We start from the raw sequence: 16,685 nt of genomic DNA, 5'->3' as shown, positions 1-16,685 counted from the left end.
GTTCCTCCTTTCAAGGGTCATTTCATAGTATTTTCTCCAAATAGTGCCCGTAACAAAAGTCATAGATACTAATTTTTTCAAATGAATATCTAAAGCCAAATTTTTAAATCATGAAATTATAGTGGTTATTTTGAATTTGTATGAGTATGTACAGAGATATTTGGTGTTTAATCGGACAATTGCTAAAACTGTGTTGTGTACACTAAAGTGCAAAACCTGATAAAATCTTTCGTATTGCACAGATGAAACGATTCTTGATGTAACCTTTGCATAAAATGGGAAAATAGGAAGGTTATTCAGTAAAAAATAGGAATTTTTGTTTCTGTTATAAATTCAGAAACATGCACCTGTAAATTCCTGCACAAAAAGTTTTGTATTCATTGCTCTAAAAGACACACATTGATAAATATTTTTCTTTACTAATTCTACATTCCAATCAACTTAGTCATTCAAAAAAAAAAAAAAAAAAAGAATTTTATTAAATAATTTCTTAATAACAGCAATATTTAAAAAGTGTACTAAATTCTACATTTCACTTCAATGATTCACTCACAGGGTTCGTACGCCCTTGAAAAACCTTGAAAAGTGCTTGAAAAAAAAAAGTTCATTTTCAAGTGCTTGAAAACCTTGAAAAAGTTTTAAAACCTTGAAAAAGTTTCTTAGTGCTTAAATTCTCCCAAAAATCAACAAATTGTGCTTAGAAGTTTTAAAAAAGTATTTCACCAATGCAATTTTCTGAATATGTATTCAGTATGCAACATCGTGAAAAATTGCTTCCGTGTTTGGGATTTCAATCCTTTTGCATCTTGTAAATATTTTGATGTTTTTTACAACCGAAAGATATTTTGACATATGGTACCTTAGATTAGTTTATTTTTTGTTTAATTTCATTAATTAACAAAGAAATTAATTTGGAAACCATGACAACATTGACCTTACTCGGGTTTCGCGGAAAATTGCTCTTGTGTTTGAAATTTCAATCTTTTTGCATCCTGCAAACATTTAAATATTTTGGCTAATCAAATGTTAGTTTCGCATATGCTACCTTAGATTAGTATATTTTTTGTTTAATTTTAATAAAAAAACAAATAAATTTATTTCATGGGAAACATGCCACGTCGAACGAACTCAGACTTTGCGAAAAATTGCTTCTCGTGTTTGAAATTTCAATCTTTTTGCATCTTGCAAATATTTAAATATATTCACTAATTGGATGTTATTTTCATATTTGCTACCGTAGATTAGCATATTTTATGTTTAATTTCAGTAAAATATAAGTTTATTTTATGGGAAACATGACAACATTAAACTTAATTCGCGAAAATTTGCTTCCCTTGTTTGAGATTTCAATCCTTTTGCATTTTGTAAATATTTTTATATTTTTGGCAATTAGTAGTTATTTTGACACTGCTACATCAGATTAGCTTATTTTATTTTTTATTTTAATAACTAAGGAGTTAAAGAATTTATTACCTTGGTCTTGTTTAATTATTTGCTAATTTATTTTTGCAATTTTGAATGATTATCTTTACCTAATTTTTGGTCATAGCAGATTTTTTTTTTTTAATTTAAATTTCAGCAGTTGAGCACCTAACAAATTACCTTAAAGTTTGTATTTTAAATATAAAGTTGATTTATATAATTTTATTTATAAGTACATCATTTTTTTATGTCTGCTAAAATAAATAAGGTGTATAACAGGGGTGGTTGTGTTATGATTATTCACTTGAAATCCAGTAGTGTTCGTTTTTATGCTTTTACCTCCCTATATCTCCAATTTTCCCCTTTTCCTCAAATGTTCAAAATTACTACTTTATTAAGCTTGTGGGTACTTGGAGCTTACCGAAAGAGGCTTTAATCAGCAAAGGGGTAGAAAGCTTAAGGAGGGTCATTCATCTTCATTTGGATCTAATAAATTGACCAGTACAAGCCTAGCTAGGCCCAGTGCCTGTTGCTGGTTATCAACAGGCACTGGGCATGGTATTTCTATGCAATGCAAAATATTTTGCCTTAATAAACTATTTTATGAATTGTATGCATAGCAAAAGTTGTTGTTGTACATATGTATATTCAAGTAATAGGGGTCTTAGTTTTAAAAATTATTCCCCCCCCCCCCCTCGCCCCATTTTGCTCTTTGAAACTTTCAGGTAATTTTTTATGAACTCACAAATTACAATTACACCTGAATATTATTGCCTTTCTAAATTTAAATTCTAATTTCAACAATAACCCATTTTTTTCCCAAAATAAAACTACTTTTGTCATAATATATGTCAACTTCTTGTGAATCTTTTCAATTTCGAAATATGGCTCTATAAATCTGAACTTGCACATTTATTGTCTATTGCAAGTTAATCAATGAAAGCTGAATAGGCTCAAGTTTGCATTCACAGTATTTATCACTGCTTAAACTGCTTTTGTATGTATATTTTGAGGTGTAGAGACTGGACTGTGGACTTTCATAAACTTTTCTTACTTCCTAATTTTTAAATTTACTCGAGGACAGTTGAAATGCCTTATTGTCTGAACAGCTAATAAATACATACGAATAATTGATTTGCATACTTATAAATGATTTGCAAACCTAATATTTTTAGAACTTAATAGTGAAAACTGAAATAACTTTCTGGGTAGTGTTTTTGTTCTAACCGCCCTTATATTGTAATAAACCACTGTATAGATATTGGAAATAAATGTTGAAACCCGGGGGGAGGGGGGGGGGGAGTGACTTCAAAAACTCCTCTCTGGCAATGCCATTGAACTTGGGTATTTTAGTTTCTTCCCTTAAAAGTTAAAAGCACTTATGAAAGGTTTTTTTTTTAAGTATTAATTTGCTGATTCTAGAACATATACAAACCTCTGACTGCTGCAACCTTTGAAAAACCTCAAAATTAAACCTTTTGGTATCTGCTTCTCTTTATGACCAAACTTTTCAAACATTTTCAGAAAAACTTTCAACGCAGTAGATCTTTCATCAAAGCGTCTCTCGTTGTAGGAAAAGCAATTTTGTTTTTCTATACTTTTTTGTATTATTGCCTTATTTCTATGTGTTTGTAGTAAATGAAATCTGCATACAATATTTTTAGTACAAATTTATGATATTGCCTTGAAAACAAAATTTTTTACCTTGAAAAGTACTTGAAAAGTGCTTGAATTTTTTTCTGCCTAAAGGGTATGAACCCTGACTCATTTACTTTTCCTTTTCACTTTCTTTTTGTACTTGATTTTGGTTGTCATAATTATTTGTTTTTATCTAATACACTTTACTTTGGTAAGATTATGATACAGGTCTCTTGTTTTACTTTTCCTGAGGAAGAATTTTAGAACTAAGCGTTAATGAAACTCTCACTCTGCTATGACTCGGATCAAAAGTACAGATAATTTTACAAATGCCAAAAAGTACACCACTTTTGCATTAAAACAAATAATCCTGATTAAATTAAGAACATAGTCCAGATAACACGTTATTACATCACAGGCTGTGTTTTTGTAACAGGTGAATTGATTGCTGTTCTCTAACGGCCAATAGTGGGTTGGGTTCTAGTCAGTGAAGATTTAAACACTTCTATTGATTTAAAAATTGTGCTTCAGCCAGTGAGCAAGAACAAATTTAAGACATTACAAATAAATAAATAAACTTTGAATTTGAAATAAGTTTTAACTTTGAAATCCCTAATGAAATTCAACAAAAATTCAACCTCCATTGTCTCCGAAAGATTTTGTTTCTTACACAGCAGAATACATTTTTTAAAATTAAAAACATTTAATTACTTTTTAAGTAAAATATATTTGTATCTAAACATTTTTTGGTTATAAAGTAAACTGTTACTAATTGTAGAGTCTGCAACATTAAGCATTTCACTGTGTATACAAAGATTTTTTGCTCCAAAATTTTAACCCCCCCCATGTCTGTTTACCTTGCTGTGGTGGGGGGGCTTGCGGTGTGGTGAGTGGGAGGAGTAGTGAACCCCCAGTTGCTCAAACAGAATATCGGCGGGAGGGGATTTTTTCCCCTTTCTCTTCCCTCATCACACTTACCAAATGTGGACGAAAACCCCTAAGCCAAGGTGTGTCAACCGTGCTGACGGCTGCGTGGTACCGGGGGTAGTCGGTGCCTCAGACGGGAGGCTTCAGGGATAGCAGGCGAACCCTGTCGTACGCAGCCTTACCTCTGTGTTGGGGGGCTACACAGGGGCTAGACCCCACTTTTCCCCTTAGTTCTCTGGTTTTTTTTTATGGATATAAACACAAAGAACACTTCTCCCCCTTGTGGGGAGCGTCAGACTGAATCGAATAGCACCGCAAAATTTTTTATTATCAAACGTTCTGATCCTAATTTAAATTTAACAACAGTATCTCCTTTCCTCATCAACAAAGCCCTCGTAAATCAAATAGGGGAATTTCAATCGGTTAAAAAATTGCGTAATGGTGAACTTCTCGTCGAAATAAAACATCAGAAACAAACTGAATCCATCATGTCTGTAAAGCAAATAGGATCCTATCTTGTAACTGTCACTGAACATAAAACCCTTAATTATTCCCGAGGAATAATATCAGAACCTGACCTTCTCTTTACACCCGAGGAAGAAATCTTGGAGGAAATGAAGGACCAAAACGTAAGTGCAGTAAAAAGGATTAAAATAAAACGTAATGGCGAAATGATCAATACTAAACATATCATTCTAACATTTAAAACACCCGTCCTCCCCCCACGTGTTAAAGCTGGCTATCTCTCTTGCCCAGTTCGCCCCTATATTCCAAATCCGCTCTGGTGTTTCAAATGCCAGCGGTTTGGACATTCGAAAATTGCGTGCCGTGGTACTGACACCTGTGCCAGGTGTGCAGAGCCCGGTCACGATAGTAATACATGTTCTAAGACCTACAAATGCGTAAACTGCAAGGGGGAACATCCTTCATACTCCAGATCATGCTTAAAATGGATCTCAGAAAAAGAAATTCAGGTGATTAAAACAACACAAAAAATATCCTATCCAGACGCAAGAAAACTGGTTGAATCTCGCACACCTACAACAGGCCTTTCATATGCAGCAGCCATCAAAAAGGTATTTAAATCTGCAAGCACACAAACAGATGCAGAAACTGAAACTTCAACTAATCCTAAAACCGTAAACACAACCAAATCAAATAAACAAATTAATAGTCCAAAATCTTCTTTTAAGAAAACTAACCAAAATCAACAACAAAAACAAAAAACAAATACTGTATCTGTTACTGTTAATGAAAACATTCCAATTGCACAAAACTCGAAAAAACTTTTTGAAAAAAGAAAATTATGCAAACACGCGTTAAAATTGGGGTGGCCACTAAACAGAGGCCCCCAAAATATCATAATTTTTAAAAAGGAGGACTTTTTGCTTTCCAGCAGAAAAGTCAAAGTGACTAAATCCCAACTACTTCCTCCTCAAGAGGAAGACGAGGATGTTGAATTCAAAGATCTTCCGCATCCGACGATGAAGGGTGGACGGAGCATCCTCCTTCATGAGCCGCTCTCCCTTCTTCCGGCCGTTCCTCCTTCCTTTTTTCTCCATGGCCCTGAGCATTATTTCTTGGAATTGTCAGAGTTACTTGCATATGTCTCCGACATTAAAGACCTTGTCGAATATCATCAACCGGCCATATTCTGTCTACAGGAAACATTCCTATCGCCCACTGATAAACCGAGGTTGAAAGGTTTCGACATATACCGCAAGGACTGCTTGTCAGGTGACCGTCGTTGTGGAGGAGTGGCTTTGCTAATCGCTAATGATTATGCGTCTAGCCAGCTCAATACCAACACATCCCTGCAAGCAGTAGCTGCGCGCGTTCACCTTCACTCGCTGTTTACAATTTGTTCTGTATATATATTCCACCTTCTTACGACTTGAGAGGCGTGGAATTGCAAACACTTGTAGATCAACTTCCGCCCCCATACATCATCTTGGGGGATTTCAATGGCCATAATCCTCTCTGGGGGAGTCCCGACTCCAACAGTAGAGGTTTAACAATAGGAAATTTCATTGAAGACAATGACCTTTGCATTCTTAACAACGGTGAAAACACTTATTTTCATCTTCCTACCCAGACTTACCATGCCATCGATCTCGTAATATGTTCACCTTCTTTTCTGCCACGTTGGGATTTCCAGGTGGAGGGTGGTCTCTACACCAGTGACCATTTTCCGATCAGGATAACCTCTACTGGACGCTGCAGCAATCAGCAGCATCAGCAAGCCTGACTTCGCCTTGATCAAACTGATTGGGCAGCATTTACCCAGTTGGCAGAAATTAAATCTGAAGACGTGATTGATATTGATGTAGCCGTAAGCCGAGTAACCGACATTATATTGACGGCAGCGAACGTTGCAATTCCAAGAACCACTAAAGGCAGGATCAAATTTCCTAAGCCTTGGTGGAACTTTGCTTGCTAGGAAGCTCATAAGGCACAAAGAAAAGCATGGAGCACTTTTCGTCGGTATCCGACCGCACAAAATCTTGTGGCGATCAAACGAGCTCGTGCTGAAGCTCGAAGGATTCGACGAAAAAGTCAGCGGGACTCGTGGCAGGCCTATGTCAGCACAATCACGACGTCCACCCCATCTAAGACAGTGTGGGGTAAAATTAAAAAAATTTCTGGTAACTACAGTACGTGTTGTGCTTCCATTCTGGAGAAAAATGGTCAACTTTTATCGTATCACAAAGAGGTGGCCGATTGCCTGGCGACTCATTTAGCAGACGTCTCCAGTGCAAATAACTATTGCTCAAAATTTTTAACTATCAAATCACGCAAGGAACAAAGAGTTCTAGATTTTAATTCAAACACTTTTCATCAATACAACACAAAATTTACATTTCAAGAACTAGATATTGCTTTACAAAAATCAAAAAACATCACCTGGCCCTGACGAAATACACAATAGTATGTTAAAAAATCTAAGCAGGTCTTCATTAGAAAATATTCCGAGACTATTTAATAGAATTTATTCTGAGCACAAATTCCCCAAATTATGGAGCCAAGCAATAGTAATTCCTATTCTGAAACCAAACAAACAATCTGATAAACCCGAGAGTTACAGACCTATAGCTCTCACAAGCTGCCAGGCTCATGTACATTTTGGAGTCGCACCATCTGCTATCTTCATATCAAAGTGGATTCAGGTGCGGCAGATGCACCATAGACAATCTACTGCTCCTCGAAACATCAATAAGAGAAGTATTTCTCAAACGAAAACATCTTGTGAGCGTATTTTTTGACATTGAAAAAGCATATGACCGCACCTGGAGATATGGTATCCTCAAAACCCTGCACGAGTATGGATTACGAGGTAATCTACCCATCTTTCTCTCTTAATTTTCTACGAGATAGAACTTTTTGCGTACGTGTCAAGTCTGTTCTGTCAGATACCTTTATCCAAGAAGAAGGAGTTCCCCAGGGAAGTGTTCTAAGTGTAACTCTTCTCGTAATAGCAATCAACAGCTTAATCAAACAACTACCCCCCGCTGTGAAGGGTACCATGTTTGTAGATGACTTTCAAATTTCTTTCTCTTCATCGAACATGAGTATCATTGAAAGACAACTTCAAATCACTATAAATAAAGTCTCACAATGGGCAGAGGAAAATGGCTTCGCTTTCTCTGCTCAAAAAACCTTCTGCATCCACTTCTGCCGTAAAAGAGGGCTTCACCCTGATCCAAGTCTTCTCCTTAACAATCAACCAATAGCTGTAAAATACCAAGGAAAATTCCTTGGTCTCACACTTGATAATAAACTTAAATTTATACCGCATATACAAGACCTGAGAAAAAAATGTCTACTGAAATTAAATATCCTTAAAGTCTTAGCGAACACTTCTTGGGGTGCTGATACAGAGTCTCTGTTAAGAATATACAGGGCTCTTATACGCTCAAAACTTGATTATGGATGCCAAATATATGGCTCTGCGTCAAAAACCTATCTGAAAGCTCTGGATCCAATACATAATCAAGCACTGCTCATCTGCACAGGAGCTTTCCGAACCTCACCTATCTTTACTTCAGAAATAAAAGCCATATCTACATCTCTTCAATCAATAGCCCAATCCAATTACAATAAATGGGTGATATACACTGACTCAAAGAGTTCAGTGGAAGCCATCACCCACTGCAATAACAATAGCCACCCCATATTCATTCAGTCATATCATTTATACAAAACTCTTATCCAAAATAATTTTCACGTACTCTTTTGTTGGATCCCTGGTCACGTGGGCATTGCCGGCAATGAAGCAGCCGACTTGGCTGCCAGAGCTGCAAGTATCCAGACCGATGACAGTGTCCCTTTGGAGGATATTAAAAAAGCCATTTGTGGATGTCTTAACACACATTGGCAGCAGAACTGGAATCTTGAAACACAAATCAAATTGCATTCGATCCAGCCCTCAACTACAGGTTTCAAATCAATGCAGCTTACCAGGAAAGAACAAGTTTTATTAACTCGACTACGCATCGATTTTACCAGATTCACCCATAAGTACCTCTTATGTCGCGAACCAGCTCCAACGTGCATTGCATGTGGTATGAATCAGACAGTGTTCAGATTTTAAGTAACTGCCCTAATTTTAACCATATACGTTTTAAATATTTTAATGATTTTAACCTCTCTTTGAAGGAGTTGCTTGGGGACCCACCCCATCGCAATTTATACTCCTTCCTCCAGGAGATTGGATTCTCCCTTTTAATTTAGTGTTTGTGCCGTTAAAATGTGATTTGTCTTTTTGTTGTTATTCAAGGTGTTTTATCCAACATATTATTTCATACGTTATTTAAATGTTTTTAATGTCTACTTGTTTTTTATTACTTATTTTAAACTACCTATGTTGATACCTTCCACCTGAAAACATTCTTACTTTTATATTTAGCTATTTATTTTATTCCAAAAAGTCGTTTGGCGCAGTATAGCCCTCAAGGGCTCTTGCGCCAAAAAAAAAAAAAAAAAGTAAAAAAATAAATAAATAAACAAACCAACCAACCAAAATTTAAATTTTTCAATTAAACATAAAATTATTGCATTTTTATATTGCCTGTAGTGTTTTTTTTTTTAAACAAAACTTTGATAACATAGAAAAACTAGATTCAGAGGGGATGGAACTAAAAATGAACACATTATTGATTCACATGAACTGCACATTAACCCATATTGTCTTCAATGCATCTTTCAAATAAAAAAGCTATTCAAACCTACACTCTAACTTGATTAGATGCATCAGCAATCTCTACTCCATCTTTCGTGCAGAAAGGACTTTCTTGTAACATAAACATTTCAAACGTAAGTAGTATTCTGTTACTTGCTTGCTTTATTTCATCCTTCAATTTCAACTGAAAAAAAAAAATGCATTAATAAGAGTTGGTCTCCATTTCTAAACTATTTTTAAAATTTTTATTTTTGAGCAATCATGAATTGCTTATTGTTCTCACTTGACCAGAGTCGAAGTGCCTTCAATTTCTTTTTTCTATACTTAACTCCTCTGGTCCATGGCCTCCACAAGCATGTCTTCTTCCTGAATGGTGGCGTCAATGTTCTCTGTGTTCAACTTTGTACTCTCTTCCCCACGGGGACTCTATACAACTCTCCTTAATCAACCCAACCCTCTCAACTTAGCAGAATTCTCTTTAGACAAAAACAGCTCACAACATCCAGCCCCTGGCATTCATTTGAATTTTGATGTCTTGAATTCAAATTACAATTTTGCAATTAGGATTGCAATAGGAGCATTTTGTAGAAACAGGAAACCCAACAAGTAGAGCACTATGTCAATTTGTAATAATGAAAAAGTATAGTTTGAATTCAAGGTGTCAAAATGCAAGTAAACGCCAGGGGCTGGGTAGGGTATGCTTTTTTTTTCTTTCTTTTTTTAAATTTAGTTTGTCCCTTTAAATAGGATTGTTATTGAATTATGAGATTCATTAACAAGCAACTTTTGAATCTTGCTTTCTAGTTTGTATATATTTTGTCTATTGCTCTATCACATTGTACCCAAAGACAATCCTTGGTCATTTTAGATTTTTATAATGTTTTTTTGCATAAAGAGAACAAATCAGCAGCATAAAAGGAACAAATAAGCACGTTAAAAGCACAAAATGATTACACAAACTTGTGTATGCATGTATCAGCAGTACATGGAATGAATTTTTCTAAGAAGAAAACTTGATAAATGTCAATGTTATCAATAAATTTTCCACAGAGATCCTCAAATCTTGAACATTTTATTCTAATCAACAAGTATTTTATGGAGAAATTACTATTTTGATTTAGTGGAGTTTCTTCTGCCTAGCTGGCAGCCAGGTGATGTTGTTTTGCTTTGTCTGTTGTTGGTTGAAGTTAATTTTCAAATTTAAATTATGAAAATTGAGTCATGTAATGTAACCTCTGAAAGTGTCCTTCAGAACAACAATTTTGTGCGAGAAAGTTCCGTGTTATAGCACCTTATAACGGATTTGCAAAAAGAACTTCTAAATCCAATGTAGATATGTCAGGACTGTAGAAAAGGGAAGTTTATGTTGTTTCAACCCCCTCTAAAAACTACCAAAAACTTTTTTTTTTTGCTGGAAAAAAATTAAGTATAGTTTCAGATTTTATTCCTTCAGATTGACAATTCTTTGCCATATTATACAAAAAATAAATGTGTCATCAACACATCAATATCTACCTACATTGCTATCCAGTTTGCTCTGCAAATAGAACTAAGTTATTCATCGCTTTGATTAACAGGTGGAAAATAGGATACATTTTCCAGCTGTTAATCCAGTTCCATTGAAATCCTTGATTGCTCCTCCTTTGTCTTTTTGTTAACCGACTTCTGTTTCTTATGAATAATTCAGGTGGCAGAAACAATAAAAAAGTTTATTATGACTTGTTTTAGCAGCGATATTTATTTATTAAGAATATAAATTAAACTCAATCTAACAAAAAATAAAAGGAAAAAAAATCTAGTTTGATTTTATTTTGCATAATGTTTCTAAAAAGAATGAAGGTACTAGATGTTAATGTGAATCTTAAAAGTAAAATACTTTCTGTCACATCTTCAATTTCAATAAACTGCATACTGCTAAACTCCTTTATTTTATGTAACAAGATTATTTTTTTTTGTTATAGTGTACTTAGAAAGCATCCAGGAATCATTTATGAACGTTAAAACGATGTTAGTTAAAAGGTACTTTTAATTCATTACAGGTGAATGTACAAAGCATAAATTGAGTTTTATAAAATTTCAACTAACTTCCAACATGAAACGAAAAGGGCTTTCTTCTAATAATATATTATAAGTGCTAAATATCATGTACAGGAAAATGTTTATAGTTGCTGTTTTTATGAATAAAGATGCAAAATTTTTTTAAAAATCTTTAATGAAGTTCATTTCAAGAGCCCACACGGGGCACACCTGCTTTACTTGTGTAATGGCCTCACGAACCTTTGGTACCGAGTGAACTTTTCTATTTTCTCCTAAATTCTTACTTTGGGTCATCTAGGATTTTTTAGTATCTTTATTTCCTTTAGTTTCTTAGGCTCTGTAAACACCTGCTTGTTTGTCATGCGTGGTATTCTCCTTTCATCAAGGATGATATTAGATGTTAGGCGCCTGCATCAGAATCGACGTGCATTACCACACAATGGTCTGTTTTATCTATTAGGGTCACCCGGGGGAATTATGGGTCACTGTCTTTTCTGGGTAAATAATGGTCACCAATTTTTTACTGTTAAAAAATGTTTTTACAAAAAAGCTAAATTTTACTAAGTCATCCTTATACATTCAATTTTCCTATATCAAAGTCAAAAACAATGCAAAAGTGAAGTAAATAACAGAAAAAAAAATTGTTTTCACACTTCTATAAAAACAACTTCAAAAACAATTGTCTCGAAAATCGTGATTTTTTTTCAAGATTCGTGTAGATGAAACACTTTTAAAGGAAAAATTTGTTGGTGCTGTTGTCTAATAGCAAATGCTTTAAGCTTTACATACCAAGATATATTTTTACTTCTTTGTAAAAATACACTAATATTAATAGTTAGTATTAATAGTATACTGATCTATACCCCAGTTAAGTGGGGTAATTCTGGGTCAGTATATTTTTTGATATTTTAGATTTTTTTCTTATTTGTTTCTGTGTGAATAATATCAGTATTAACTTCAACTTATTCTTTTCTGTGCCAAACTTTCTCTCAAAAAGAAATTTCAATGCTCCAAGTGCGACATTGGATGATATATCATTTTTAATTGCTGCTGAAGTATGCCCTTTTGGCTAGCAAATCAATTCCAACTTTGAAGATGGAATTGATTTCAGCATGCAATAAGGGCACACATCAAGTACCAAAATAAGAAACAAATTAATATGAATCCCTAGAGTAGAAAATAAGGGGATAAATTCAATGGTTATAACGAATCTTGTATCTTTGAACTGCAAGAGAAAATGAGCAGTATTGAAATCAAATGCAAAACTCAGATGTAGTCATCGAGAAAAACCCTGCTTTCAAAAAAATAACAAGCTGATATAGACAGCCCCTAAATGCAAAATGAGCTTATTTTGGAATTGTTTAAGATAACCAGAAGAAGCGGGAAGAATCTGCAATAACTCAATTGCAAAAATATTCAATCTTTAAAAATGTTAAAAGATGGTGCTACAACCGAATTCATTCTGTACTTAAACATAAGATAGACTTTGTAATGAATGATGATAGCGACATATTCTGCAATGGGAAAGTAACTAAAAATTTGGACAAGGAAAAAGCAGAAATGAATTTTCTGGAACAAGGTGTCGGAAATTTTATTTGTCCAAGCGAGACTTTTTAGAAGTAATTTGAAATAAGTGCATTTTTTCAGTCTAATAAATTGAAATTCTACAGAAAAAACCTTGCAGTTGATATAAACATGATTGTTAAAGGTAGCATACAAATATTAAAGAAATTTCTTTATGGCATTGTGGGCTTGGAGCAGAGGGGCAATAACTAATTGTAGTCGATTAGTAAGAGTAACATCAAATTATTTCAATTATAATGTGTTATTTCTTTAATATAAAATTTTTTATCATTAAAACATCTCTTTGTTGACTAAAAAACAATAATTTAGAATGGTTGATTACTTTTGACAAGGATTACTTTAAAAAAGGGGGTGACCCATAATTGCCTTGATCTGGGGTGATTCTTGGTCACTCATTTAATCAAAATAAAATAAATAATAATGCAATTTAAAAAAAAAGGGATTATTTGAATAATTTCTAAATTATTTAAGCTTTATGCCAAATTAAATCCTTTTATCTTTTATACTTAAGAAAATATTTAGATGTTATGGTTTTTTGACCCATATTTCCCCCATCTGATCCTATACATTACAGCATACCCAGTAAAATCCCAACTATCCTCATATAAATAATAGCCGATGTTCGAGTAATTCGCATGTTTCAACAATGAAACTCACGGCACGATAATTTGATAATGCATTTTGGTAATGTTTTAACATGCAGGGAAAGGCTTTATTAAGATAAGGCTGAACTCGATCCGGTAACAAACTGTTTTACTGGTAAGACTCATTTCAGGGGAATGAAGAAACGAAAAAGCGGTCAATTATGAACGATATCTATTGGAGTTTAGGGTTAATCCACTGGAGTTAGGGTTAAAAATTTCAATAATAAAAAAAAAAAAAAAAAAAAAAAAAAAAAACAGTGCAAATGGTACAAGACCCTCTCCTCTGTTTTTGGGTAAGAAATAGTACTAGTAACTGTAACATACGCTGCTAGAGCATGGCTGTAGAAAAATTTTTCAATGAAAACCTACTTAGGATTATGAACTTGAAATGTGTTTTACTCAAAACTTAAAAATTTCCACTTTCATCCATTAACTTCTTACTGCCTCAATTTTAGAAAACTTAACTCTACTGCTGGTTAAATTTATCAGAAGATCCACAACAGACGAGTGATAAACGATACACAGAAATCACCGCCAACAGTTGAGTTTTAAAATAAAGTGATTTGATTCGCGCAATGGTCTATGATCATCTGTGACAGTATCAGCAAAACTAGATCCCAACAAAAAAATTAAAATGTACAAAAATGCTAAGTCTCGCTTCCACCGTAAAGAGTAGTGAGATATCAAGTAAAACAAAGTCAGTTATTTTGGTTAGTGAAGCACCTATTTAACACCCCCCCCCCCGTGTCCGTTTACCTTGTCGCACTTACCAAATTCGGACGAAAACTCCTAAGCCAAGGTGTGTCAAAAAATCTCTTCTCCGCCCATTGTGAAGCTGTTGATTATTATTTGAAGCTGTCTTTCTGCGATACGCATGCTTGAAGACGAAAAAGAAAACTGGAAGCAAACATGGTATGTTCGACAGCAGGAGATAATTTTTCAATTTGGCGATTGATTAAGCTGATCACACTTTCCTGGGGTACATCTTTTTGGAAGAAGGTATCCGACTGGACATACTTGACACGTACATTAAATTTAGAAAATTGGAGACAAATATTAGTAGGTTTCGTCGTAGTCATGCTCATATGTAATTTTGAAGATCCCATGACTCCAGCACGGTCATTCGCCGTTCCGGAAGAACAGTGACGTAAATGCAAAAACTTAAATTTACAGCAGAGTAAAAAAACGATTTGCAGTTATTTAGAAAGTTAAATTGAAAAGGATGTAAGTGTGTGACGGAAAGTAATAGTATATTAAGGATATGTAGGATATACACTTCACTTTCATTTACCAGGGATTAGGATTTAATCAGCCGAATTTTAACCCCTTAGTTCAATTACGTCATTGTTTCTCTAAAAACCCGTCCCCCCCGTGTCCGTTTACCTTGTCGTGGTGGGGGGGCTTGCGGTGTGGTGAGTTCGGGGCGAGCTCTTGGGAGGAGTAGTGAACCCCCAGTTGCTCAAACAGAATATCGGCGGGAGGGGATTTTTTTCCCTTCCTTCCCTCATCACACTTACCAAATGCGGACGAAAACCCCTAAGCCAAGGTGTGTCAACCGTGCCTATGGCTGCGTGGTACCGGGGGTAGTCGGTGCCTCAAACGGGAGGCTTCAGGGATAGCAGGCGAACCCTGTCGTACGCAGCCTTACCTCTGTGTAGGGGGGCTACACAGGGGCTAGACCCCACTTTTCCCCCTAGTTCTCTGGTTTTTTTATGGATATAAACACAAAGAACACTTCTCCCCCTTGTGGGGAGCGTCAGACTGAATCGCTTACATCTGCAAAATTCTTTATTATCAAAAGGAACGAAAATCTAACATTCACCGCTGTATCCCCATTCTTAATTAACAAGGCATTAATAAATCTTATCGGCGAGTTCCAATCAGTAAAAAAGCTACGCACTGGCGAACTATTAGTTGAAATCAAACATCCTAAACAAGTTCAACCTATTCTAGCTATCAAACAACTAGGCTCATATCTATGTACAGTTACAGCTCACTCAACTCTTAACTTTTCTCGGGGAGTTATTTCAGAGCCAGACCTTCTATTTACATCAGAGAAGGAAATTCTAGAAGAAATGAAAGACCAACACGTAAGTGGAGTGAAGAGGATCACTATTAAACGCAATGGCGAAATGCAGAATACTAAACATATTATTCTGACTTTTAGTACGCCTATCCTCCCTTCACGTGTCAAAGCTGGTTATCTCTCCTGCCCTGTTAGACCATATATTCCTAACCCGCTACGGTGCTTTAAGTGCCAGCGCTTTGGGCATTCCAGACTGTCATGCCGTAGTGCAGAAACTTGTGCCAGGTGCGCTGATCCCGGCCACGACAGCAATGAATGCAAAAAGGAATATAAATGTGTCAACTGCAAAGGAGATCACCCGTCCTACTCTAGAAAATGTCCAAACTAGCTCTCCGAAAAGGAAATACAAGTAATCAAAACCACTCAGAACATATCATATCCAGATGCCAGAAAAATTGTTCAGTCTCGTACGCCTTCAGCCGGACTTTCATATGCTGCAGCTGTTAGAAAAGCATTCAATTCTACCAGCACACAAACAGATCCTCAAATTATTAATACAATAACCAGCACTAAATCAACTAACTCTCCTAAATCAAAAAATAAACAACTCAATACCCCTAAGCCTCCACAAAAAAATAGTAACGAAACTAAAATATTAAGTACACAAATCCCGAGTTCAAGTTACCCATCTACAATAATTTTAAAAAAACCAACTGATCAAAAACAAAACAAAACTGTGGAAAAAAAGAAAATTATTCAAACGCGCGCAAAAATTGGGGTAGTCTCTAAACAGAGGCCCCCAAAATTTTATAATTTTAAAAAAGAGGACTTTTTACTTTCTAGCAAGAAAGTAAAATTAACAAAGTCCCAAATTGAAAAACTTCAACAACCTTCTCCCCAAGAGGAGGACGAGGATGTCGAATTCGAAGACCTTCCGCCATCCGACGATGAAGGATGGACGGACCATCCTCCTTCATGAGCTGCCCCCTCTTCTTTCGGCCGTTTCTCCTTCCTCTTTTCTCTATGGCCCTGAGCATTCTTTCTTGGAATTGTCAGAGTTACTCGCATAATGTCATGGACATCAAGGATCTTTTCGAATATTACCAACCGGCCATATTTTGTCTGCAAGAAACATTTCTGTCCCCTGCTGATAGACCGAGGTTGAAAGGTTTTGACATGTACCGCAAGGACTGCTTGTCAGGAGACCGTCGTTGTGGAGGAGTGGCAT

At 35.3% G+C, this 16,685-nt stretch overlaps 1 protein-coding gene across 1 annotated transcript in view; it reads right to left on the bottom strand.

The window, feature by feature from the left end:
* The window catches only part of LOC129230073 (transmembrane protease serine 9-like), a gene marked incomplete in the record, with an annotated part of 109,558 nt that overhangs the window by 68,003 nt on the left and 24,870 nt on the right, over positions 1–16,685 (bottom strand). Inside the window, 1 exon segment of the mRNA XM_054864461.1 lies at positions 9,217–9,350. Coding sequence (XP_054720436.1) covers positions 9,217–9,350 — 134 coding nt within the window.

The sequence above is a fragment of the Uloborus diversus genome, chromosome 9 (genome assembly GCF_026930045.1).
Source record: "Uloborus diversus isolate 005 chromosome 9, Udiv.v.3.1, whole genome shotgun sequence".
In the NCBI taxonomy this organism is placed as follows: domain Eukaryota; kingdom Metazoa; phylum Arthropoda; class Arachnida; order Araneae; family Uloboridae; genus Uloborus; species Uloborus diversus.
Note: the sequence above shows the minus strand (reverse complement) of the source record. Positions and strands in the feature narration are given on the sequence as shown.